The sequence below is a fragment of the Nasonia vitripennis genome (genome assembly GCF_009193385.2).
Source record: "Nasonia vitripennis strain AsymCx chromosome 3 unlocalized genomic scaffold, Nvit_psr_1.1 chr3_random0005, whole genome shotgun sequence".
Classification (NCBI taxonomy): Eukaryota; Metazoa; Arthropoda; class Insecta; order Hymenoptera; family Pteromalidae; genus Nasonia; species Nasonia vitripennis.
This window is the reverse complement of record NW_022279624.1, coordinates 2,126,178-2,153,412: the sequence shown is the minus strand read 5'-3', so window position 1 is coordinate 2,153,412 and position 27,235 is coordinate 2,126,178. Positions and strand designations below refer to the sequence as shown.

The following is a 27,235-nucleotide window of genomic DNA, read 5'->3' as shown; positions in this document are numbered from 1 at the left end:
ATTTCCTAGTATATGTAGTAAAATGTAGTTTTCTACGGTCCCGTTGCTCCAATAAATCTCAGCAAGAAAGTGATATTTCAATCTGAAAAAATTATCAATGACTGATTATGATACTTAGATACCGCAGATCAGAGCTCAAGCTCTAAATCTTTGGCGATATTATAGGAAAAATTGTTAAAATGTGCATCTTGCTTGAACAGTCAGGTCAGCTGTCGTCAATAAAAAATCAATGTATTATTGTAATGAATTATTGTATAAAATCTCATTTGATTAAAAACAAATAATTATATCCATGCTTGATAAATAAATGCGAATTATATCAGGCATTTTAACCCGCAAACGCGGTGTTTATGGCCCACCAGGTAAACAAATAGCGAAAATTTCAACAATTCGATTGTATGAATTTGGATTTATCACTAATTTACACAACGATGTTATAGAATACAAGCAAGCGATTGCCGTATTATTAGGTGTGAATTTAAACAATTTCTTATTGATTTTAAAAGTTTGTAAAACTGAAAATTTTACTATAGGCGTCTACCTATTGTAACTTGTATAGCAGTTATAGAGAGTGCAATTTTATAAACAATGTAACTAACAATAGACCTTTTTATAAGCAAGCGAATCAAAGTTAATGAATTGATTTTGCTTTCTCCTAAGGAAGCTTTGTACTAGTAAAATTTTGAGTTTCGTCAAAACTTCTAAAAAATACTTTTTGGTGTGTTAGAAGTTCAGATCAAGTGTTTTCAGAAAATGTCCGTATGGATGTGTGTGTGTACAGTAATATTGCTGGAACTACTCCGTTAATATCAATAAAATTTGACATGGATATATATATATTTTTGGATTCTGAATTCGGGAAAAACAGTTATTTTTTATTTTCTCAACTATTTTTTTATGGCCATTTTTTGATTTTTAAAAAACACCATTTTGCGTTTTTGCGATCATCCCATTGTTACGAACAATTCAGCTATAATACATTTGAAAGAAAATAAAATTACCGACTTTTCCTCGTTTGGTCCTCGGGATTGACCGCTTTGTTCTGCAGATAAAATGAATAAGGTAATATTTTTAAAAAAATTCATATCTCTGAATTTAATCTCTTCGTGGCAAAAAGGTGAAATAAGCTATTCTTCGCGGCAACTGTTGAAATGTGAAGTTCTTCGTGTCGAGATTTGATATATAAAGCTCTTTGTCGCGTGAAAATGAAATCTCATACTATTCGTAGGGGGCGACATGTAAACATGCGTGAATTTCCGTGAAAAAAAATTGACGGCAGTGTTCGTATTCTATAATAAAAAAACAGAGAGGGGTCTGTAAACTTTTAGACAATGACCCATCCAGAACTTATACATTAAATTATGTATCAAAAACCGCCTTATACATTCCCTGGTAGAAACGTAAAGAACTGATTCGCCATCGGTTGGCCAAATCCGAACGACTTGGCCAACGGTTTAACCAAGTTACCCTTAAATACTGCTTATTTCGTCAAATTACAAGCGATTTGTACTCAGAACTAGACTGGATATAGGATTCATTCCGTTACGAGCCGCTGAAGTTCTCGGACACCTGGACATCGTCTACGAGACTCGCGGGTAACGTGTCCATCATCTTCGAGCAGAACTTACACCTACACACCGCAAACAACGAAGCGCATTACTAAGCCTAACATTTTTTCCCATAATAAACACCTGGACAACAATTTAGTGAGTTCCGGGTGACCTGAACAACACAGACGGTGTACATTCACGTAGAAATCAAGAGCTTAGCATATTCTATATATTTATTATAGGTATATATCACAAACCGAAATTATAAATCACTATAATAGTATTAAAATTTTCATAACCTTAAATTACTACATTTGAAATTTTTCCCGAACCGTTGGTTAAATGTTGGCTACTATTCATGATAAGCGTTGGCCAACATTTTTAGCCAATTCTTAATTCACAGGCCATTTTGATTGGTTTATTTTCTACCAGGGTTAACAAGCAGATATACAGATATATTAAAACAATATTTTATTTATTGGGCCTATAAATTTATTTAGAGGAAGCTACGTGCCAATGAATTGGCAGCGGTTTTTTTTATTACCATTCTCATATTAAAAATTAATAATTGCAATATTGTAATAGCGTGATAAATAAAACATCTAAGTAAGGAAACTGAAAGAATATAATAAACTTCTTAACTGAAAACATAAAACTTTTGTAATTTCGCAGTGTGATCCAGGAGTAGCTGTCGATCGATTCTTTTATGCACTCTATTCTCCGAAAAAAAGTGTGTTAATGCCACTGTTATTGGGGACAGCCTGCTCCGAGGTGACTGAGGCCCTGGCGAAAATTGTACCCTACTGGAACATAGTGCAAGTCTCATTCGGTTCTACAACGCCAGCACTTTCCGATTCAACGGAATTTCCCTTGTTCATGCGTACTGTAGCGCCTGACTCCAGCCACAATTCGGCCAGAATCTCCTTGATCAAACACTTTGGTTGGGATACCGTTACCACACTCTCGCAAACTGGCGATATGTATTCTTTGGTAAGTTCCTCCTTCTTACTGCTGATATAATAGGTATTTATGAAACTCTGAAAATCAAAATACATACTTTTTATTGTTCGCATTTCGCAAAGGCGTGTGCTAAATAAATAATTTGCCCGTACATTCTACTTCTCATTTTGTTACAGGCTGTCAACGATTTGGTCACGGAGCTGGAACAAGCCAACATTACGTGCACCGCGACGATTACCTTTGCTGAAAATGACTACAAAGATCAGCTGTTTACATTGAAGGTATCCGAACATCGTCGCTCATTAGATGTACTTGATCTCATCATATTTGAATATTAAAATGGAAAAAAGAAATAAAACTTTGAACTAATGAAAATGGTTGGAAATTTGTCTACTCTTGCAGGAGCTAGACACGAGAATAATTATCGGCAGCTTTTCACCGCAGCTGGCTCCGAAGGTTCTATGCGAGGTGAGTCTTTATAGTCTTTGTCTTTTAGTTTAGCCCCCTTTGCGCCCTCTCTCTCTCTCTCTCTCTCTCTCTCTCTCTCTCTCTCTCTCTCTCTCTCGCCAAGCTAACTTCCGTGCGAGCGCTCAAGCTGGGAGACTCGCTTTTCGCGTTTGAGTTTCCCATGTGCTCCGCAGCTCGACCCGTCTCCTCCTACGCTCGAACGATCTGAAACGAAGCCACGGTCGTTTGTGCGGTTGCCCGGCTGCTATCCGCGACCATTAACGTTTCCCAGATTTTAGCACGTTACACGAACGGAAGTGGCTTTTCGTCGCCAACGTCCGATCTTGACGTGTCGCGCGGTCTGGTCTAGCTGCGCAAGCCGTTTTCATATATTCTCCTTCCTGTAATTGCTTTCACGACGACCAAACGATTCATCCTCTAGTCCCGACTGCTCTGCTTACAAAACTTATATAATATATCCATGTCCTCAACTTTATTGCTGCAAAATGCACGCTTAACTGTTCAAATTTTTCGACTCCTAGTCTGTCAAACCGATAATTATTTTGGTAATAAGAAGTATGGAACAATAACATGTATGTAAGTATAAGATGATGCAGAACATCGTTGTTGCAATTACCCATAACTTGTTACTCGGGAAATGCTTGAGCTCGATAAAAACAATAGTACGTAAAGCAGCGTGGAAAAATTCGAGTACGACTGGTTTTCTACTTTGCAAACATCATAACATAAATCGAGGAAGAAAAGAAAGAGTTTCTTCAAAACTAACTTTTACTAGCAGAGCAGATTGCAGGTAGCACGACTTGTATGAAATCGACTAAAGTGGTTAAAATAATGTTTTCATCGCTCATTTCATATTTCTGTGGAAACTGCAAACACGAAAAATCATATATTTACATATACAATTTGAAATATTTCATGATGTTTTGTTTTCCTATCTAATTGATCGACATGTGAACCGTAACAATGTAAAAATCTGCATGTAACTTAAGTTCAAATCTTTTTTTTAATGTAGCTTTTTAGGTTAAATATATGCAAAAGTATGGTTTGCTTTTTAGTTTTTTCGTTCAGTGTATCCAAAAAATTATCTTTTATTATCACTCTTCTGATCATGATGCAAACCTTGTTTTATCAGTCCTCGTTCTATTTTCTTGGATGAGTCTTGCTTACACGAATAGATCCAAATACTAGCTACAAACAATGAATATTAAATGCTCACTTTCCTTATGATTTTCGTTAAGAATTACATTTATTGTATGTATGTGGCTCGGAAAAATCATGAAGAAAGATACAAATTTTTTGACTTGGAAAAATCCTGCAACTTTCATGATTTTTCCGCATTTGCGCATGCTGCGTAACTTTCGACCAAATCAAGCATTTTCAACGCATTTTTTTTTAATTGAAGCTCTCTTACTCTTATGCATTAGGTACATGCCGTTGAACAATGACTATTTTTCGACGAGTTTGAGGGTCCTAAAAACAGTGTCACAAGGTACTTTTTCGGTGTTGAAATGTGGTTTTTCATTGTTCTAAACATGTACAATAAGAAAAACAAGTTGCGGGCGCGTGTCCCAACATTTGTCTTGTTCGGTTATTCGTGCAACCAGAAAAGAGCATTTTTCTCGTAGAATTCCCCATTTATACTGAATCATCCATACTGGGCACAACTCTTTGCAATTGCTCGTAAAATCAACGTTTCACATTCATGCAGATCGCTTTTCGAATGACGGGTTTGGCAGGTTTTCTTGTAGGAAATGGGCTACCAGAGATCACGTGGAGTTTGAATTTTCATCGCGTCAATCGACATTAAAAGGTGTCCATACTGACACGCTTCGTCAGCGAGAAAACTCGAACCCGTGCGTCGAACAAGTGGCACAAGAGTCCAAAATATATATGGAATCAGCAGTATCGTTAGAAAATCAGACGAAAAGTTCATCGCCGGAATAGCCCACGTATTATAATGCATAGGTTCGTCCTGTACGCATTACATCTCGTCGCCGCGCGATTTTTTTACGACGAGAGGACTCGGCAACTACGCCCCTGCGCTAAACGTGTCATAAAAGCCCGGGCGTATTCCCGGCACGCTCAGAGAGCGTAATCGGGCATCATCATGTGTATAAGAGCAGCGCTGCCCCCGTCGCGGCGCAGCTCACACGTCATCCCCTTTACGCGCGAGGGCTGCAGTAGTAAAAAGCCGTGGCATATGCGCGGGGGGTGGGCCAGCAGCACGCAGAACGGAGCGGCGAGGGGCGAATAATAAAGTGCGGCGAGCTTTGCGCCGCCGCGGCGTTGTTTTACAACCGGAGCATCCAGGCCCTCTTTGTCTCTCTCTCTCTCTTTCTCTCTCTCTCTCTCTCTCTCTCTCTCTCTCTCTCTCTCTCTCTCTCTCTCTCTCTCTCTCTCTCGGTGGCTCTCGACTGCGCGCGGTATAATAGCCAGCGGCCGGCGGCCAGTGCACGGATCGGCGGGCATCGGGCTTGTCATCGCGCGCAACTATATACGCTTCACACTCGCGGGAAACGTATCCGGTCTCGGGTGCGAGGGCGGGGGCTGGGGCCGAGGGCAGGCCGCGCGGGTGCCTTCGGCTACAGAAAGCGCCGCGGACCGCAACGCAAGTGCTGGCTATACTGATGCTGCAGCGCAACGCTTGCAGTACACATACATCGCGCGCGGCCTGCATGCAGCGAGCTTTTTACGCTGGCTATACACAGCGCGCTGCACGAGTGCCGCGTATTGTGTGTTTCCAGGTGAGTGCTCGTCGGGAGGACTGTTCGCTCGAGTCCGCCGGCCTCTCTCCCTCTCTCCTGCGCGCAACATCGATCGACCAGTGCGGACTGCGGCCTGCCGCTGCCGTGCATGTGTGCCGCGCGCGGCCTGCAGCGCAGTCATATTTGTTGATCGACGCGCGAGAGCGCAGACAAAGTCATTATAAAAAATGCGAAAAATCGGGGCTACTCCGCTCCGGCTAATTCATTGGGCAATGCCGCACGTTCAATTAGCGCGCCGGGGTATATGTGCGATCGTCCCGCGGCAACAGCTGCTCCGGCGCACTATAGCCGCTCTCGCTTTTTTCCCTCTAACTCTATTTTCCAGAGGGCTCCGCTAGACTACCAAACTTATTTATGAGTTTTATTACGCGCTGTTACGCGATAACTTTCCATTCTCTCGCGGGAGCTCCGTTCCGGCCGCGGCCTGTGCGCTCGTCTTTTTCGTTTCGGCGTATAGCTGCGCGGATCGGGGCGCGCTTCGTGTTTTTTCGCGTATTGCCACGCTCATGTGAACTTGCATGCGTGTCAACCGATTGCTTGCGTGTAATTACTGATTAATAAATTTCGTTTAAGGAAGAATCTGGCCTAGCACAAAAGCACATTATACTTATTGTAATTACGGGTCCGCGTCGGGTGACAGAAATATATGTTGCGGTTAAAGCGTCGCTCCGCTGCACAACAGCACAGTTTGCGGTCGTTGCGATGATACAGTCGTCACGAGATTCACGGTAGTTCTTATATTCAAGGAATTTGAATAAACCAGAATCATTTGAATATGAGCCGTCGCCATAAGCATTTGCATCATGTTCGAATTATGCATGTAATATATAATATGCATATTCTCTGCACTCGAAGCTATTTCCGTTTCAACTGCAATATCAAGGACTTCATATTGTTACTATTAATAATTTATAATCAAAATCAGATTAGCATTTCTTTACTGCGCACAAGAGATCTAAAATTTATAATCTAAAATTTATAATCTATGAGTCGAACATGAATTTATAAATTTATAAATATAGAGATTCTGACATTAATAGTCAATTCGAAAGTCGTTATAATGCTATACAGACTGTTCACTAACTTAGTATATAAAAAGCACGAAAGTTTGTTGTGTTTGACTAGGAAGTAGTTAACTGTACCTAACTAATCTGTCATTACACCGCACAGGGCAGAGCTATGTATATGGCATTAACGCTCTGCGACGCGTTGTCCTACTGGGTAGGCTTATCAATTTCGCAGGTTGATTGTCCGATAACTAAATGCACCGAGTAATTTGCCAATCGGGATTAAATCTGTGTTAATTTAACCTGTGGCCAAATTCAGACTTATACTGGCTTAACGATATCAATCAGCTGCGAGGATCGCGTAAAATAACCTTGCGTTCTTAATTGCAAGCTATCCAGAAGACTGCCCGTATTTGTTTGTTTCAAATTGAATTTCATCGAAATCTTATAAATGATAAAAGAATACCTTCTATAATAAATATCTTAGGCAGCACTTACTCTATTAAAGTCAATGGAAAAAATATGTCGCAAAATTATTTTGTTGCAGGCTTGGCGGCTGGGCATGCACGGTGGTGATTACGCCTGGATTCTGCCGGACGATACAATAGACCTGTCCGGAATGACAGGCGATTGGTGGCATGCTGGACAGGATGACTGCTCTCCTTCTCAACTTTCGCAAACTATGAATGGCATGATAATAGTCAAAAGCCACGCGACTGTTTTTGGCGATGACGCGAGCTACTCGGGTTTGGTATTGTATTATTACGAGTGTATTTCATCCTCCTTCATCGTACAAATTTATACTGATTCGCACCTCTAAAACCATCTTTCATAACGGGTGATAGAAGATGAAACTACCGAGCAACAAATTACAAGAGGCAAACGGTCGCGGTCGTTTGAGATTATGTAATCAGGCTAATGACAAGGCCGTTGATTGAAGCGTTAAAATAGAAGGCATTCCGTTGAACCGCTGAATTGATCCAAGGTAGCAGTTTACTATTTAAATTGGCATAATGTCATTATATCCATATAGACGTGTACATAGAGGAATGCTAAGAAGCGTAGTGCAATATAAAAAAAATATCCGAAACCCAACAAAAGGTACAAAACGTTACAGTTTGTTGAATTTTCTATCACCTTTAATCACGCTTTAGTGAGTTTTTTATTTTCACTTATAGCGAGCAAAGCTTGTTTGTTCAAGCCAAGCTATTCAATAGATTTACAAATAACAATTTTCTTTCATCATAGGAAATAACATAGTAATATATTAGTTTCACAAGACGCGAAAAACAAGATTTTAAAGAATGCTTTTTTTGAATAATTATTTTCTGAATGAGAAATGTACTAACACATTGTTACGGTTGATCAGATCAATCAGATACAATAATCTGTTACATATCATTGATCAGAGTATTTAAGCAGGTAGTGATATAGGTGACGATGCTCGTGCAAAGCTCAGTTTTTAACAACTTGATTTACTTTTTGTTTTGTATGTACATTGTACATGCAGTCCAGTCCTGACTTTACCTCGGAATTAGCTAAAAAAGGAGTTTCCGTGTCAAGATTCGCAGCGCAAACTTATGATGCTGTGTGGTCAATGGCATTAGCGCTCAAGAGGACTGAATATATCTTGAATAAAAAAAATATCAGTATGACACAATATAATCACACTAGACGCGACTTGGCTGTCAAACTTCTGAAACAACTCAGACGTCTACATTTTGTCGGAGTTTCGGTAAGCACAATTTTTAATGAATCAATTATTATAAAACTTGAGATAAATATCCAAATCAAGCTACGAAAATTGCATGAGAAGAAAAATAACTAAAAAATACACGGCGTGTAAATATTATGGCACAAAGCTTATACAACTTCAGATAATTATTCCTATGCATGGCATATTAACGAACAATGTGCTGCACACGTTCATTGTATGTAATTTTCTGTTACAGGGACCAGTGTCATTCGACGGAGCAGACCGTGTTGGAATAACAGCTTTCTATCAGATGCAAGGTGAGCTATCGCAAGTTGGAGAATAATTAATGCTCAGTACTTACTCTCGCAGAAAGCCGATTAACGAACGTCAAATTCACCTGGCGCAATTGTCGAACTCTCGACTGGGATTTCAGTTTTCGCAAATTACGGGCTTGACGGAGCTTTGTCAGACTGCGGTTAGTTATTCATTGAAACGTAGCATGGGAAACATTTTCTTCAAACCTGCACTCTTTTTAATGGTGGTTGATTCGAGTAAAGCGGAACGCGAGCATTTGTTACAGAATGATTGTCGATGAGAAAAGTTCGTATTGCGATGTATAAGCGATGAATAACAAAGTCGAAGAGCGATACTTTGGCAATTCGAACTTTCGATCAAGGAATTCAAGCCGTGCAGCAAAGCAAACATTTGCCCGCGCCGATTGTGCAATTAACATCATGCAGCGAAAGCGGCCCAGTGGAAGCTAGCAGATCATCAGGATACTATTAATAACAATGCGCTGAATTAAGGGCGCGCGTACGATCGGCATTAAGCGTTCATGCGCACGTCTAATGCTGCGTGCAGAGCGCGTTGTGTGGTCGCAGTTGGCTGATTCTATTTTACGAGAGGTTCGTTGGCGTACGCAAGGAATGACAGCGAAGCTTGTTATATTGCAACGGTCGAGGCAACGAGCAAAGGGCAAAGCGAGCGCAACTCGCAACCCCTCGCGGGATGATAAAAGCAAATGTTGCATGCACCGCGGAAAATCCGCAGGAAGCTGAGATAACCGCGAAAGCATTACGTTACGGGTCGATGGATGCTTGCGTGTTGCTATCAGGGCCAAGCGCCGAAAGAGATACAGAATAAGCCAGCCACAACAGCTTCCGCTGAAATTCACCCTACCCCACCCCCCTTCTGCCCGCCACTGTATGTGGTGAAATTTACTTTACTAATTGAATCACTTTCTGAATATCTGAATGTCTCAAATAAGAGGAGGCTGAGCAGGTGATTCTCCTCTTTTTTTCGGATTCCGCCATCCCGTATGTCAGGAGCAGGCCAAATGATCGGAAGCGCGTTTCCGGGCGAGCAAAACGTACTGCGTATACAGCGAGGGCACGCGGAGCGGAATTAGTCAAAATGTAGGTCAGTTAAGCCAACTTGCGCGGCTCCGGATGAGACTACAGAAATTGGGGGGGGGGGGATTTTAGTCAGAAGCAAGATAATATAGCCGCAAGTACGGCGCGTGTGTGCAACTTATCGGACTTTCGCTGCTGCAATTCGTCGTTTCGCGAGCGTTTATCGAATTTTCAGGTCGACGCGCGCGTGCGAGTTCGCCTACCTAAATGCGTGTACATGCAGAAGGAAGCGGAGTAGAACGGAGTAGAGCGCGGCGCGGCGAATTAGATGCGCGAATTCGAGCAACGACACCTTGGCAGTAACGAGCTGCGAAGCAATTTTACACGCCCCCGCTCGAGTGGGCTTTAATATTCCGTGACAAGGGAATTCGACGCCGTCTGCGGCGGGGACGTTTAATTCACGCCTGCGCGCGAGTCTTCGGAATGGCAGCGCAGGACTTTCTCGCATCGAACTCAATTTTTCGGCTTATGGGTATATGAAGAATAGCGCGTGGGACGCGTCGACGCACGGAAAAGCCGTAAAGCAGCCCCGAACGACTCGGCGTTCTCGAGCTCGCGCATCGGCTCAAAGACAAGATTTCCGTTGGGTAAAAACCGGCTTCGTCGTCTCGCGGGCCCGTATACGAGGCGCGGAGCGGAGCTTTCTGCGTCCTGAATCTCTGTGAGCGCCTGACAATGGGCAATGGGTCAAGAGTTCTATCTGCTCGACAACAATGCTGCTGCATAATTTGAGTGCTCATGGAGCAACTTCAAATGCCTAGCACGCTACTGGCCGCTCGTCGTCGCCCCAAACCCGCTCCGCGCGATTATGGCTCTTTTCTAATTGCGAAACGCGAACAATTGTGACAGCACTGCCTCTCAATCTTTTTCAATTTTTGAAGAATTTTCAACCGCGACGCGATTTAAAATGCCCCACAACTCGTGCTCGGCTATTAGGCGCTGGTGTCGGATTTCGCGCAAGTTCCCGCAGAGAGATTGGAAGGACGCTCCAAGCCGATCAAGAGCTCCGGGGTATGGCACTTGCGGACAGCTTACTCAGCAACAAGTCGCGCGGAGAACGATCAGGACTAACGCGCAATTGATAATGCACGACGGGCTCGTAAGCGCGGATTGGCACGATACGAGAGGACCTCCTTCTGTATAAACGCAGTATCGCCGGGCGGTCTTATGATGCCATAAAAAGTCCGGAAACTTCAAAAAGGTAAACTGCTAAACGCTCGGCCAGAGAGGCCGGGAGAGGTCATAAAATTGTAGTGTAACGTCCCGCGAAAGCGTTGAGCGCAAATTGCACGGCTGCGGCTGCTCGGCGAGTAAAAAATTAAACGCTCCGCCGGCGTTGGCGTAATTGAAAGAAATTAAGCTGGAGGCCGCGTAAAATTATAAGGGCATAACGCGCGGCACGCGAACGAATTTAGCGAAATTGAAGAAAATACCGCGCGTCGACTGTTGTGTCGCGCGAGAAATGCACGGTCATATGGCAGTGGAGGGGAGACGCTCTGGCAGGGAATGCGCTTCGCTCGCGCATCTGCGTGCGTTTCCAGAAACAATCCTGCCGCCGATGCAGCTCGGAGAGGTAAGAGGAACGGAGTGGCGGATGACTGTTTGGAGCCGGGAGGGATCTTTGTCCGAGGCGGAGGGAGCAAGAGAGAGAGAGAGAGAGAGAGAGATAGAGAGAGAGAGAGAGAGAGAGAGAGAGAGAGAGAGAGAGAGAGAGAGAGAGAGAGAGAGAGCTAGCGCAAGCTACACCGAAATGGCGCGATAAGCGAGCACTTTTGCTGCGGCGCTCTATCGCATTTACTCTTTCTCTCTTTCATTCTCTCGCAACTTCCACCCGCCCTCGTCTAGCCCCCGCCAGTATTTTGTCCTCTTATCCGCCTTTTAGAGCGCGAGCGAAACCATTTATGACTCGGCGCGGCCAGCGTTTTTTTCACTCGCAGATCCGCAAAGAGCGCACCCTTTTAAAATTTTTTTTGAATTGCCTGGCGCTTCGCGGTATCGCGCCTCGCGCAGCCTGCAGCTAAATAAGTGCTTTGCCTCCTCGAAAATTTGCTTTTCATGAAAGGAGATCGGATTATAAAAACTAATTATGATTCGTATTGCAATCGCGCGTAATATCTCATAGTCAATTGAGAAAATGAGGTCGCGAGGTACCAAGTTATACCAATCCTCATACGACTGGAAGTCCGCGTTAAAATTGCAAAGTTTTGCGAGGATGCGAAAAGCGTCATTCAAGCTCAATCTGAATAGCCGCAGCCTGCATTATTGAACGTCGAAAAGCGAAGATCGAGCATAGGCAATGATTTTCCAACGCGCGATTGAGCATCGCAGCCAGTAAAAGGGTACGTATACCGCAGCGTTGGAGCGCAGAAAAATCAAGCGGGGATATAGATTCACGGAATAGAAGATATATAGAAGCGACACCGGCGTGAAAGGACGCTCGAGCGTCAATCGCAGCGATTAATCCGCGCTTTCGACCGCCGAGGCGGATCGGCTCAAACTTGATGGATTATAATGGCTGGCTCTTGGGCAGCGCGGCCCGCGCGAAGATAAGGAACTCTATTGGTAGAGCGAAAAAGGACGATAAGTACGCCCGGAAAGCGGCTTACAAATGCGAGCAGTGGGCACAAAGACGCGAGGCGTCGGACAAGGAAAATGGATGCGACGTGCAACTATACTGAGGGAGCCCACTGGCGAAAAGGTGATGATAAACGCCAACTAATGGCTCACCGACCATTTCACCGGAACCATACATCTTTCCCTCAATCACTGTAAGGTCGAGCGCAATTTCGGTTTAAAATTATACTCCAGCAGTATTACGTAAAGCGCGAAAAAGGCTTCGCATACAGTTTGAGGAAATGAATTTATTAAAAGTGTCACGAAGCATTGTTTCCTCTCCCGTCACAAGTATGAATGTTATACAATAGCACATGCGTGTACTCGCAATTAATAATATGTTATGTACGCGTGTACAAGATCTTTATATTCAAAAAAACAAAAAAAAGTATCGAAAAGGAAAAAAATTAAATGAAGCTGGAGGGACAATGAAAGAGAATGACGTTGAAGAACAAAGTGAAACAGAGAGGGGGGAAGGAGAGAGAGAGAGAGAGAGACTACCCCTTACGCTGTGCCTCCGAGAGGCGAATCTTCGATATACGTGGACCGCTCTTAAAGATTCATATTATATACATATACAGTCTACCGAAGCACGCTCTTCACCTCTTCGTCTTTAACATTGCCTCCTCCCCTGCCCTCCTCGCCCCTCTGGCTCTCTATCTCTCTCTCTCTCTCTCTCTCTCTCTCTCTCTCTCTCTCTCTCTCTCTCTCTCTCTCTCTCTCTCTCTCGCTTTCCTTCTTCCACACAAACACTTGTACACATACTATCCCGTCCACTCACGATCGAATGACCTAGCCCCTGATACCTACGTGCTGATACGAACAAGAGCGTCTTTTCTTTTGCACGAGGGAGCTTGAATTCCACGAGGCTCTGCAGGCAGTCTTGCCGAACATTTCTGTGCTTTTCCGGAAAAACGACTCTACTCACATGCGTTTGCTCGAAACTGCGATTTCATTTTTCAATTAATTGATACCCAATGTATCATGGACTACTTTTCGAATTATTACACCGAGTAAAGTTGTGAAGCCGAAAACCCATTTTCTGTGCTCTATTTGAATTTAAAAATTATAAAATGACTAACAATTATTTTTCACAGCACAAAAAATTTTGCCGGGAGGGAAGGAGACACTTACGATTCTGCGACGTTACTAAAAAAGGTTTCAACTCCCGCTTCTTTGAGGTCGCGTGAATCTATTTTATTTTATACTTGTCCTTATAAGTTTATTTTATATTTGTTATAAAAGCCAACTTGCACCCATGATGTATAATAGATATACTAATTCTTGTACCCGAACACCCTACTATACCATTCGTGCTCAAATATCATCAATTTTATGGAAAACATCTGGACCTTCCAAATTAATGCGAGCATCTTTAACCTGGACTTGAGTCGTTTTGCTGGACACAAGTTCTCATGTAAAGGACTTGGCGTCGCATAATTCCATGTGCTAGTTCGGACCCTACTCTAGCAGCATGCTTACGAAAAGTTCGACGTTTTTACATATGAAAAAGGGATATTTCAATGGGCGAGCTAATTATCGGTATTTGCGATGATTTCGCGAAGCGTAACAGTTTTATTTTATTTACTTTTATTTTTAATAATCAATTTACAAAAAAGGAGCAATTCAAGAACAAGATGGGCATTTGAAGCAGGAGCATTATTACGCTGCGTAAATGAAATCAAGAAGAACAGAGGGAGGGCTAAACATATTGCGTGTGTGTGTGTTTATATATATATATATATATATATATATATATATATATATATATATATATATATATATATATATAGTCGGGGACGAATCATGGAGGAAAACAGAGAAGCAGCCGAAAGAAAAAGGGAGTGAGCGAACATTACTTTCGTTCATTGATCCTGCGCGCCCTGCATACGAGCTGACGGCCTTGACGAGTTGTGGAATTAGAGTCCCAACTTGATGGTCGTATTTCACTCTGGAATACCAATGCGGAACTGAAACCTTTTTGCCATTTTATTTAGCGTCCGTGAAAAACGTCTATCCTATAACGCACATAGCCCCTGCTGCCCGCGCGCCTGTTTATGGACCAAAAAGGTTGCATCAGTGTGAAAGAGAACTGTTGAAACATGTCCAGCGTTTTATATGCGAACGCAATATGTCGCAGAGAATGACGTCAATCCAATTGAATAAAAAGCTAAACGATAATACGAAGCTCGCAAGTGAAAGCTGGATCGAATGCGATTATTCTTCCTTCGAGTAGGCCATACAAAGTTCCGCGACGTTTTTTTTTTCCAAGACTGCGCTGTCGTTAAAAATGCCTAATGAAGCATGAATACTGTACCTGCAGGGCATTCCATTCGAAGAATAGCCGTTTTCACGCCCGAGGACAGGGAGTTGATAATGAACTGCCCAGGCTGCGCGGCAACACTTTGGCCCGGAGGACACCCCCCCGCTGCTCGACGAGTATTCAGGTTTACTTTTATCAATTCCTATCTCTCGAGTACGATATAATAGATTTTGTTCAGCGTCATCAATAATCGCTGCAATATCCATGCATACTGTCCTCTAGGCTGCGAATCGTAACGGTGGCCCCAGCGGCGTTCCTGGCGATGGCCTGTCTTGCCAGTGTCGGAATGACCTTGGCCCTGGCCTTTCTGGCATTCAACTTGCACTTCCGTCGACACAAGTAAGTGGTGGAGAATAACATAATTATTCGCTCTTGACGTGATTTTCAACGACGCCTTCTCCGGGCCCCCTGCAAACAGGAGCATAAAATTGTCCAGTCCCCGGCTGAATAACATGGCAGCGGCCGGCTGCGCTCTGGTCTACGGCGCGGTCATCCTGCTCGGTCTCGATCACGCGACCCTGCCGGACAGCGACGGCTATTTCCCTACGATTTGCACGGTCGGTCCGACTTGCGCTTCTTACTCGTCAACTCGTAGTTGAGTATAAAAAGTGGCCGGCGGAAAAGTTTTAACGAGCTAGGACCATTATCTCTTGCAGGCCCGAGTCTACTTACTGTCCGCTGGATTCTCGCTGGCCTTCGGATCCATGTTCACGAAGACGTACAGGGTTCACCGAATCTTCACGCGGAGCAGGAGCGGCGTTGTTAAGAACAAGGTAACGAGGCTATTTTCCTCGCCCTCGAAGCGAATGGCACAATAATAAGCGATTGACGCTCCAGCTGCTCCAAGACACCCAGCTGATCAGCCTGATCTGCGTGCTCCTGCTGATCGACGGCCTGGTGGTGACTCTGTGGGTGACGCTGGACCCGATGCAGCGGCATTTGCGCAACCTGACCCTCGAGATAAGCCCGCAAGATCGGGCTGTCGTTTATCAGCCGCAGGTAGGTCGGCAGACGGCGAGAGAAGAGATCGAGTTACGTAAAGCGACGCCTCCTCCTCACCCTGCCCCGCTCGGCAGTCGGCTCTGTCCTTGTTGCTTTTTCCCCCCTCGTCCCCCGCCTCGTCCCCCGCCTCGTCCCCTGCTCTCGGCCTCTCGCACTCTCTCGCACTCTCTCGCACTCTCTTGCACTCTCTTGCCCGGCCCTGGACGGCCCGAGCCGCGTGGTAATTGTCAACGTTAATGAGCTATGGCCAATTAACCAGTCGCTTTGTTGGCACGCGCAGGTGGAGGTTTGCCGGTCTCAGCACACCAACGGATGGCTCGGCGCTCTCTACGTTTACAAGGGTCTCCTACTCGTCGTTGGAGTTTACATGGCCTGGGAGACTAGGTAATTGCTTCCAGACTTTTCCTTCTAAAATCTCTCTTTCTCTCTCGCTTTCCTGGCTCTCCGAAACGATTGCTCCTCCTCGCGGCGCAGCCTTAATTTGCCGCGAGACTTGCGAGACGTTGTACACGAAATTCTTTCATAAATACAAGCGCGAGCTCGCTTGTATTTATGAAAAGCAATATAACGCAGCAGAGTGAAATTTCAGGCACGTCAAAATCCCCGCTCTGAATGACTCGCAGTATATTGGGATGAGCGTTTACTCGGTAGTAATAACGTCGGGGATTGTGGTGGTTCTGGCGAATCTCATGTCCGACCAAGCGACGCTGGCCTTCGTCACCATAACTTCCCTCATACTAGCCTCGACGACGTCAACGCTGGCTCTACTCTTTCTGCCGCAACTAGCCCACATACTCGCTGGCGAGAGGGCCGATCCCGTGGTTCAAAGCTTAGGCTTGAAAATCGAATGCAATACCAGAAGATTCGTCACGGATGACAGGAGGTATATTAAAATTGCCCGCTTTCCATGTTTATCTCCTCATTTGGATTCCAACCAATTCTTCTCCACACCCACACGGATAGTACATCGTCTCTGTCGAGCTGAAACAGAAATCTATTCTAGCCATGTATAAGAATAAAGTTTAAATCAGGTTTTATGGGCGTATACTTTTAAAACTAGGTCGTTATAGTAGAATTATAGAAGGTTTTAAAAAAAACTCCTGGCACATAAAAAACACTTTTTATACTGATTGAGTTCGAATGTGGAGTGGAAAAGAATTACAAGCTAATCTTTTTTATCTACAAATTACAATGGAATATAATAGAAGATCATGAATCAAGCTGATGAAACCGTACTAGTCAACTTTTGAATCGAATTATTTTTAAACCATTATAAAAAATATTTATAACATCGCACTGAGAGAAAGATATCATTGCCGTAAACATGTACACACGTTAGGAGCAATGATTGCTAATATATTCGTGTACATCTTACAAATATTCTATACAAAACAAAAACAGTTTGTATGTATACTATAAATTTCTATAGTATACATACAAAATATTGCAGGAAATATCTGTATGTTAATAGTTAACATATGAATTTCATGGCTATCGTGCATAGTGTTGCGTGCAGATGGCGTTTCTCTCGTACCGCCTAACCTCAAAATCCGTCATCTTCTTTCATATAAAAAATGTTCTTGAGGGTTTATTTATCATGAATAATCAATAAATCATTAATAATAGAACGAATAAGCAACTGAATATACCTAAGGACGCATGCAAAGTGCCTTTGGAATGATATAAGTCAAAATTCAAAATTTTGTCTTTCATCGGCTTTTTGGGTCTAAATACAAAATCTGATAGTTTTAGAGATAAAATAATAAGTGTGATTCCAACTGATTCAGCAGCCTCTGGCATTTCCAAAATGGTATATGTCAACTACTTTATCACTATTAGTTCAAAAGTTATTGAAAAAATTCAATAACTTTTGAACTAATAGTGATAAAGTAGTTGACATATACCATTTTGGAAATGCCAGAGGCTGCTGAATCAGTTGGAATCACACTTATTATTTTATCTCTAAAACTATCAGATTTTAGACCCAAAAGGCCGATGAAAGACAAAATTTTGAATTTTGACATTATATCACTGTAAAGTTACTCAGCATTAATAAAATTCATACAAGTGTGTTTTCTAATATTTTTTATCTGATTACTTCATAAAGTCTATGAAAAATCGTAAAGGGCAGCCATATGTTAACTATTAACATACAGCTATTTGACATATAAAATAGCTACGTTAACTATTAACATACGTATTATTGGCTCAAATCAAACATGCCTATGTTAACAGTTAACAAATATGTTTGCTGCAATGCTTCTGTTCTCTCAGTGCGTTCTCAACTTTCGCGACGCATGTATGTAGTAAAACTTTAAAAGTAATTCAGCACAAATGTCTTTGGAGAGAGTTACAGTACCGTGTCGAAGTACAAAACAGGGTTTATCGGCGTGAAATGGCTCAACTGGAGTTAGAGCTCGCGAGGCTGGAAAAGCAGTTGAGTCAAGATCCCGTAGATCCGTCACATGTTTCTTCGAGTGCGTCGATTCCTCAGCGAAATCCAAGTATAAGTGGTGGTTTGCCTATGCTCCTGCTCAGCGTTTTACCTCCAGTCATACCGAGAGCCAGTTGGCCATCTGCTAATCCATCTAGTGAGTGCGAAATTTTTGCTTCAGCGTTTAAAACCTATCGTTTGAGACCGGCTACGTGAAATTTGAAACGTTCTGTAGCTGGATCTGATCTTCCGTCTATAAATTTTTACTCGATCTTTCAACAAAAATGGCTTCATAGTTCTAACGCGATTCCTGCAGCTCACACGATAGCGTTTCACGCCTATATGACTGTTTTTTGGGTTATATTCTCGAATTTATGCAGTGTTGATCTATGCGTGAACGAAATTCTGTGCGACTTTCGTGTTATATTTCATTATTTTAATATTCATTTTAACATTATCTGCTGATTCAGATAAGATATTTTGTAGGAGAGTTATGCGGCTAATATAAGGCAATGAGGAATAGAAAATAAATTTAATAGAATAATCTGAATTCGCATGTCCTACTTTTCGTTTACTATAGAAATTTATTGTACCCCTATTTTAATGCCTAGAATTTATATTTTAATACACTTTTGGTATTTTAGCGATCACTATACGTACACATCTTGAATCAAAGCAGTATAGCCACATAGATTTTAAGTAAATAGCAAAAATAGTGTTATATTAGCCGTATATTTCCCCCATCAAGTTATTCAATCTATTCGTTGGTTTTGAACGATATCCGAGAGTGCGCATTTTTAAATTAAAGTAGATCGATACGAAAAATAAAAATTAGTTTATCATACCTATGTAGTACTCGAGAATAGCACCCTCTGTAATACCGTGCACCTGAGTATTAAGCCCTAGATCAAGACTTATTTATTTTATTTTCAAGTTCGCAAACATACTTAAGTCCTAATTATTGACAATGTCTTCGTGTTTTGACTGGGGCTTAGAACTGCACGAGAAGTATGCCATAACGATATATCTATAAGAATTAATATAAGTATTAATGCTATTTTCGTTTCGACGTTCTCCCGTTATTCAGGTATCACAAAAAGGTGACATAAAATCATTTTTTGCACGCTTCTGCTTGCAACAAAAAATCTACACTTTATCTTTGCTTGTTACTACTACTCTTGAATATCTCATCGATATGCATACACTATTATTTAAATCTTTTGCGAATTGCCAATCGTATATTTATCAGCGACGTATAAGTATAACTTCAATTTCATATTCTTGAGGCCCTCTGCAATTATTACTCATTAAAAATACATGCATTTTATACCGAATCAAAATACTGTGCTTCATCTCTTTATCAATGTCGGAGTCCAAAGTTATCCACTGTGTTGCTCGACTTAAATCTGACTCTCTTGCAGTTGGAACGCTCCCTTTTATAAGTATATTATAAGTATAAGTGAGACAATTCCCGTGTAAATATCATGAATGTGATGAAACAATCAAATCATCGAAAAGATTAAAATAATAGGCACTGAATCCTATGCATTCGAGTCGTCACTTATTATGAATCCCACTAAAGTCTTTGCTATAATATAATATATATATATATATATATATATATATATATATATATATATATGCTCTAGAATGGAAAGTTTGCCATATTAGAGTAGGATTGTATCAATCCATAGTTTTTCTATACTTGAGGAATCGTCTTCAAAAAAATACGCGTCTATCCTCTATACTTAAAACTAAAACTGTCACCCTTTAATCAAATACATTTTAGGAATTTCGTGAAAGAGGGCACGGAGTATTGATGAAAACTGAGAACCCATTAAAATTGTAATAAAGATGCAAAGATAAAATTAGGTTTCCGAAAACTCTTGATAAAATGTATTATTCATTGAAATTAAATCTTGAATTGAGAATGACGAATGGACGAAGGTGAAGCGATAAAATGTAAGAAGAGCTTTCATGAATTCTCTCTGCACTGTAAACTGCACGTGCGCCTTACAGTTCTAAATCCTTGTAAATATACTATCATCGAAACATTCGCCGTTAAAGCATTAACGCAGATCGGTATTGTCTGAACAACCCGATTATGTAAATGCTTGTATATGGCCAAAGGAAATACTTGCTTTTATGAAAGATCGTTGTTACGAAAAATATCAAACTGTTGTTTCGAGTATACACTATGTACCGCGGAATCATTGGTATAGAAGAGAACATTGATCTTTCGATAGAGCAGAGTACGTCGTCTATTTATCAGGAGGCTTTCTTTGAATACTATACATCTTAAATTAAAGTCTAAGAAAAGGAGATTTTGCAAAGTAAGTTGTAACATAGAGTTGTCTTATTATCGGTAGAACATTGTTAGCTATATTGAACAAAACACATATGCCACTTTTACTCGCTATAATAGTCTTTCCTTGGCATTTCAACTCTTCCATCTCTTCCAAGTTTAGAGTGCATATCGTCGCTCCCTACGAAGAGTAGCACTGTTCAAATGTCCCGTCATAAGTAGCACAACTCAAAATTTCCCGCGAAGACTAGCACAACTTAAACAACGAATTTCTATAAAAATTTCCCGATTTTCGCGAAACTGTCCCTATAATGAGCATTTTTAAATATTCACAATTTACAACTTTTTACCGAATTTAAAATTGTTTTTCCAAATGCAATAGTTTTTTACAAACATTTTTTTAAATTGTTCACTTTTTTTAGAAATTTCTGAAACTTTTTAAAACTTTGAGGTTTGTCTGCAGTCTTTGTCTCTAAGGTTCTCATGAACTTAACCAACCCAATAATCCAATAAAAACGTAAAATACTCACATTTCAAGTAATATAAAGTCGCGAGTTGTGCTACTCTTGGCGTCATTTCTGAACTGTGCAAATCGTGAGTTGTGCTATGTCTTCGTACACGGAGCGACGAATTATAGTGTTCATGCGTGTAAAGGAGCTAGGTAAAAATAGTGAAAGTCGGGATCGAGACATTTCTTTTCTCAACTCGGCAAAACTGAGTTAAGCAAAGAGATGTCCAATTTAGCGCACGCACACACATGCACACGAGCAGAGTAATATTGATCAGAAGCACGCGGCGCGGCGATGGGGAGAGCAGATGAACAATCAGACTTAATGCGTGTGAGCAGGCATGCGTCGCGGAACCGTAGCGTTTAGCAGTCAGCCGGATCTGGAGCCGAACGGCCCTCGGCGAAGCCTGGCCGACATCTACAAGCTCCATCAGCGCAGAGAGACCGAGGGACCGAACCGACTCGGGGTCTTTCAGCGACTCTTCAGCCTCTTCGGCAGCCGACCCAACAGCAGGAAAACCTCCACGGCCTCGTTCACAGGTATACACGCGGTGTACGAGCGCGATAGCGTCGCGCGCGCATATTTATCTTCGATTTTCGCTCTAACGATGTCGACGCTGCAACGAATTAAAATTTCCTCGCTTCGCTTGTGTTCGCGGCTCTAACGAACGTCGCGCCGGCTCGACCTGGCAGTCGCAGCGATTCCTCTCCGTACGCTCCGCATATGCACGCGAAGACATCGCACGCACCAGCGAGTTATCGATTCGTCGCGGCGCGGCCGGGCGGGCATAATTAATGCGCGCAGCGAAGTGCAATTAGCGCGCGGCTGTAGGCTGCGTAATTGCGATTCCAGGAGTGGCCTCGGCACTGCGAGTCCACATGGGCTACATAGCGGGCCTGGTGCCCGGCACGAAGGCGGCCTCCAGCTGCCAAGTGGACGCCCAGGGCGCGCGCTCCTCGCAGCTGCGCTGCGGCTCCGGCCCGATCATCAGCATCACCAGCGAGGAGGACCGCCGGCTCAGCCTCGGACTGCGCCGCAAGGAGAGCAGCGAGCCCAAGGTCAACTTCAATCTGCCGAGTAGGTTACCCGACGCTGCGGCGCGAGACACGATTCGCCTATAAGTATATATAATATTATAGACTCGGCGATTCTCGTCCATGGTTCGCCTCTTCGTTTCAGAGGGGAGCTCGAGCTCGTCGCGCGAGAAGATCCGTGGCTCGCCGCGCTTCCCGCACCGCATCATGCCGGCCAACAGCCTGGGCACGATAGGCCCGAGCCAGCTGAGCGCCCTCGGCACTCCCCACCGCTGGCACTCGATGGAGGACTCATGGAAGCCGCGCCTGCAGCCGAGCTCCCGGGACCTCAGCGTCCTCAGTCCCGCCGGCGACGACGCCAAACTCGACAGGGACCTGCGCGAGCTCTTTCGCGAGAACAGCCTTGCCGACTGTATACTTGCACATTGACTCATAATTACCTATGCATGCCCCCACTCCACTCTGTATTACTTATATGCGCACGGCTAGATGGCACTAAACGAGCTTGCTAAAGGGTGATAATAAAAACGCGTTATTTGTAAAAAACGGAACTCATAATCTCAGACAACAGACTCGACAGCTGTTGAGTCGCCGCTGATCTCACTGCTATATAGGGGTCGCTATGCGCGATTCTTAATTGGCGCTCGAATCGCGCAACGTTCATCAGGCTCGGTCACAACAATATAGATTATAGCTACATACACGGAAAAAAATAGTTAGTTGTGGTAACCAAGTGCTTGGTTAATTTGACCAAGCCGACTTTTTTACAATGAAAAAGTCGACTTTATAGGTGACTAACCACTTTACTTGGTAAGGACAACAATTTTTCTGTTTCATCACTGTTTTCATAGTGGGTCAACCAACATTTTTGTTGTAATTACCAAGATATTAGTTGAAATCCGAGTTGCAGCTTATATTTTCAAAAATTTTCTTATTTACCAACTGCATCGCTAGCGTGACGACAGAGTCTCCGCCTTTGGAGTTGTAGGACCCGTGTTCGATCCCCAGTGAGGGAGAAAATTTTTTCAGATATATTAATTGTATTATAAAATTGTAAACATGTAAATTAAATGTAAAAAATAATAGCACACTTGTAAACGGGTCTACAAAATAAATCTGCATGTATAAATAAATAATAATAATTAATAATAAATAAATAAACAATAAATAATAAATAAAAAAAAGTAAAAAATCAGAAAAAAAATGTTTCTTCATCGTTCCGGAAACAAACTTGACTATTTTTTTTAGTAATCAGAACTAAATTATTTCCTGAGCCAACAATTATCTTGGTTGTACTGAGAGATTACTTATCATTATCGATATATTTTGTTTGTATTACAAACCAATATATTGATTAAGATAATGAATACTAAATAGTGTTTGTCGCCTTGCAACTATACAAAATACAACCATATAGTTGGTTATGGTTACCAATTTTTCTTAACTAAGTCCACTTGGTTAATGATACCAACAAAATAGTTGGTGCGTATTTTCCCAAGCAATTTGGTTATCCCAGCCAAGTACTTGGTTATCACAACTAACCATTTTTGTCCGTGTACGCGAAAAACAAGGCCCGTGATGAAAACCGCGTTTATAAATTATAGCTCTATACATATAGGCATGGAGTAAGCGAGCCTCGCTTCGCTCGGGCAACAAACTACACCCGTGCGAGAATTACTTACGGTAACCCAATCATTTCGCGCACTTGTATCTTAATATTATCCTATTGAAATGATCGCCATAGATCGCTATTATATGAAGTTTCCGCGCCAGAAATTGTTCGGCGATTATAGTGCCATCTAGACTGGGTTATTGCATGTTATTATTGCAGAACTGACCATGGCGATTTTCGTCTTGCAGCTGAGATAGTGGAGCAGAGCGAAGTCGAGCACGAGAGATCGCAAAGCCCCGTGATCGTCATAATGAATGTCGAGAGCGAAGTCGTCAGCGCAACCTGCGAGCTGGACCCCCAAGACTGCAACGGCGACGAGCGGCGAGATGATGCGCTATCTCCCGGGACCATCGACGATCAGTCCCGAGATCAAGGATCTGATGCGGATTGAGAGCAGTGCTTTATTCGTTGTTCCCTATCCTCTCATCCACATTTCACATTGTTCCCTTCCGTATTACAACGTGCCAAAATAGTCCATGGACCGTGGCGGCCTATACTTATGTACGCGAACTCGCAAAGTCTATGAAAATATTTGGATTGAACAACGAGAAGCTAAAAGCTTCCTAAAATATGTAAATTCTCTCGTCCCTATATATGAAAAACAACTTGCAGCCCTGCTGAAAATCAAAGCTTACGCAGAAACCCGAGATTCTACAAGAATGACTGGCAATAAAACATTGTTCATTAGATAGATGATTGTTTGAAATGTTGCAAAAGGCGTATTTTTGGCGGGCGATACCGTGCAAAGCGCGATATATTATTATTATTATTATACTTGTAAGCAATTATTTGACCTACATTTTTTATCTGATAAAAATAAACAAACGTTCACTATAGTGCTGATCCTTCCAGGATTCCCAGGAATTCATGCAGATGTTTTTCAAGATCTTCGAGTGAAAATAGATCATCCCCTTTTTCGCTCGAACTCCTGGTAGACAATTAACCATACATTCTGGCCAGAATTATCAAATAAACTTCATTCAGAAATTCTTGTCAGAATCCGGTTAATATTCGACCAGGGACAACATCGCGATTAGCACCTGCATCTCTGTATAATTATAAATAAAACAAATATGTTGCGAGTGTATCGTCACAGAAAATTTACAGTGCGCGCGACCATTAATAATATTAGAGACCAGGATCAGTCAGTAATAAACGGTTTCGAGTGATTCCGGGGGACCAATCAACAAAATCTTGTTCAACTTCGTTCACGATCGGCCATAGCAAATAAGAACGAGAAACAATAAAGTGTTAATCTGAATTCTTGATGTCGGCTGACATGGCGTGTGCGCTTGTGTTGTTGCTTATTTTGCAATATAAGAATTTAACGTTGTTGACAATTACACTGAACATTAACAATACAGTAGTTTTCTCTTCTGTTCCTCACTATATTGCCTCGACTATCATACTTATGGAAATTCAACGCGTATATATTACAGTATTCACTGCAGAAACGTCTGTAATAACTGTATATAAGTGTTTTAAGTGTGTAAAGTGAAAAATCTGTCATTTTTGATAAATTTTAACGATCTAGCGCTTAATCAGTCACTTAGAAGTAACACATGTATATAATAATTATAAATTATTAGTCTATATCTCTGTAAACATTCGTACTGTGCAATCATACGTAATCAAATAGGTAAGAACAAAATTCATATTTAAAGATGTCTTTGTTGACGTTGTTAATAATGTAGCGACTATTTCTATCTATCTAACTCCTGTATAATTTATGTGATTCTAAAGACGCTGTCGTTAGACTGATGATCAAAACCTGACGTAGCCATAGATTTTTTTCCCCCACTCCCCTATATACATATGTGCAAATCCACGACCGACAGTACACAACTTGGGTGTTGGAAGTTGCAAATTTCAAATTAAGGACACGCCTACCAGACCAACTTTTTTTGGTTCTTTGGGTCACCTGGAGTGAGAAAATTCCCGCGTGCATCGCCGATCGCTTGCCAAACTTTTTTGCGGGGCAGTTGAAGTTCTCTTATGGGGATTTAACATTGGGGAAAACGAGAAAAAAACTAGTCACGATTAAACTTCACCCACTCAGTGTCTGAAAGCGTAATCCAAAAATCGGTTCTACTAGGATCGAGGTATCTGAAAAGAGCTTTAATTTGAGGGCTGGTCTGGTGGGTTAAAAATGGTCACCTAGGTCAAAAGTTGTATTTTTTTTTTTTTTTAAGTGACATTTGGAACTCGAAAGTTCATCGCCTCATCTACGCAAGCCTTCTACGCTGCCCTATCTTGTGTCAACCCCACCCAAGATGCACCTCTCCGATCGACACCCACCCGTCCTATTTCTACTAGATCCGCTTTTACGTTGTCCTCCCATCTACGTCTAGGTCTACCTAGAGGTCGCGTTACCATCGGCCTGCCCTTCATGACACGCGCTGCCGTACGGTCGTCTCCCATTCTCGCTACGTGCCCTGCCCATCCCAATCTGCGCGATTTTATTATTCTGTTAATATTTGGTGACGCGTACAGATTGTGTAACTCATCATTGTGTAGTCTCCTCCATTCCCCGGCTTCCTCATCTTTCTTCGGCCCGTATATTTTTCGCAAGACTTTATTTTCAAATACCCTAAAACGGTTGTCCGCCTGCTTAGTGAGAGCCCACGTTTCGCACCCGTACAGAACCACCGGCAGTATTATTGTCTTGTATATTCTTATTTTAACGTTTTTAGACAACAGCCTCGACTTAAGTAAATTACTCACGGCGTAGAAGCAAGCATTACCCGAATGGAGTCACTTATTTATTTCGACATTAATCTCGTTTCTATCATTTATGGTCGTACCCAGATACCTGAATTCGCTAACCTTTTCAAAAGTAAAATTCCCAACTCTGAGATCTTCCTCCCCTCTGTAGATGCCTAGCTTATCCACAATCATGTACTTTGTTTTTGATTCACTCACTTCTAACCCTGTATACTCCACCGCTTTTATGAGGATTTCCGCGTTTCTTGCTACCGTTTCCCTACAATCCCCCAGTATATCCAAATCATCTGCGTAGCCTAGTATCTGCGTTGTTCCATTAAGCGTTGCGCCCAGCTGGCTAACCTGCATTTTTCTAACGGCATACTCTAACGTTAAGTTGAACATTGTATTGTTTCATTTTTCCAGATGGCACATACTAGTTTATAGATTTTGAAGTGAGCTCGACGCCCCCATATTTGAGTAACTCAGCTGGTATAGAGTCATTTCCCGCGGCTTTATTGTTTTTTAGTTTTTTAATCGCCGCCTCTACTTCTTGGTAGCTCGGTTCCTCCACGTGGGGTTCAGCAGTGTGAATTTCGTCCCCTAATTCTTCGCTATTTTCGTGCACGTTTAATAATTTATCGAAATAATTTTTCTACAGCGACAGTAATTCGTTGTCATTTGTTACGAGGTCCCCGTTTTCGTCCTTCATCAATTGCGCTCTACTCCTAAAACCCTTTCTGATGGCGTTAATCCCTCTGTACGCGGGGGTTATTTTCCTT

At 42.3% G+C, this 27,235-nt stretch overlaps 1 protein-coding gene across 7 annotated transcripts in view; it reads left to right on the top strand.

The window, feature by feature from the left end:
* Nucleotides 1-27,235, top strand: part of LOC100678354 (gamma-aminobutyric acid type B receptor subunit 2) — a 90,966-nt gene that overhangs the window by 60,533 nt on the left and 3,198 nt on the right. The window contains exons 1-20 of one of the 7 annotated variants that reach the window (XM_031925946.2): nucleotides 1,206-1,595; nucleotides 1,708-1,792; nucleotides 2,223-2,540; nucleotides 2,687-2,791; nucleotides 2,913-2,978; nucleotides 7,298-7,501; nucleotides 8,261-8,485; nucleotides 8,703-8,763; nucleotides 14,795-14,918; nucleotides 15,017-15,133; nucleotides 15,213-15,351; nucleotides 15,451-15,567; nucleotides 15,632-15,793; nucleotides 16,077-16,180; nucleotides 16,386-16,679; nucleotides 18,143-18,387; nucleotides 21,383-21,583; nucleotides 21,897-22,121; nucleotides 22,224-22,490; nucleotides 23,939-25,419. In XM_031925946.2, coding sequence (XP_031781806.1) covers nucleotides 2,289-2,540; nucleotides 2,687-2,791; nucleotides 2,913-2,978; nucleotides 7,298-7,501; nucleotides 8,261-8,485; nucleotides 8,703-8,763; nucleotides 14,795-14,918; nucleotides 15,017-15,133; nucleotides 15,213-15,351; nucleotides 15,451-15,567; nucleotides 15,632-15,793; nucleotides 16,077-16,180; nucleotides 16,386-16,679; nucleotides 18,143-18,387; nucleotides 21,383-21,583; nucleotides 21,897-22,121; nucleotides 22,224-22,490; nucleotides 23,939-24,141 — 3,111 coding nt within the window. In that variant the 5' untranslated portion in view covers nucleotides 1,206-1,595; nucleotides 1,708-1,792; nucleotides 2,223-2,288 and the 3' untranslated portion in view covers nucleotides 24,142-25,419. Of the gene's footprint in view, nucleotides 1-1,205; nucleotides 1,596-1,707; nucleotides 1,793-2,222; nucleotides 2,541-2,686; nucleotides 2,792-2,912; nucleotides 2,979-7,297; nucleotides 7,502-8,260; nucleotides 8,486-8,702; nucleotides 8,764-14,794; nucleotides 14,919-15,016; nucleotides 15,134-15,212; nucleotides 15,352-15,450; nucleotides 15,568-15,631; nucleotides 15,794-16,076; nucleotides 16,181-16,385; nucleotides 16,680-18,142; nucleotides 18,388-19,317; nucleotides 19,331-21,382; nucleotides 21,584-21,896; nucleotides 22,122-22,223; nucleotides 23,194-23,938; nucleotides 25,420-27,235 lie in introns of those variants that run through there. The other 6 variants (XR_004227052.1, XM_031925945.1, XR_004227051.1 and 3 more) reach the window with 6 other exon arrangements.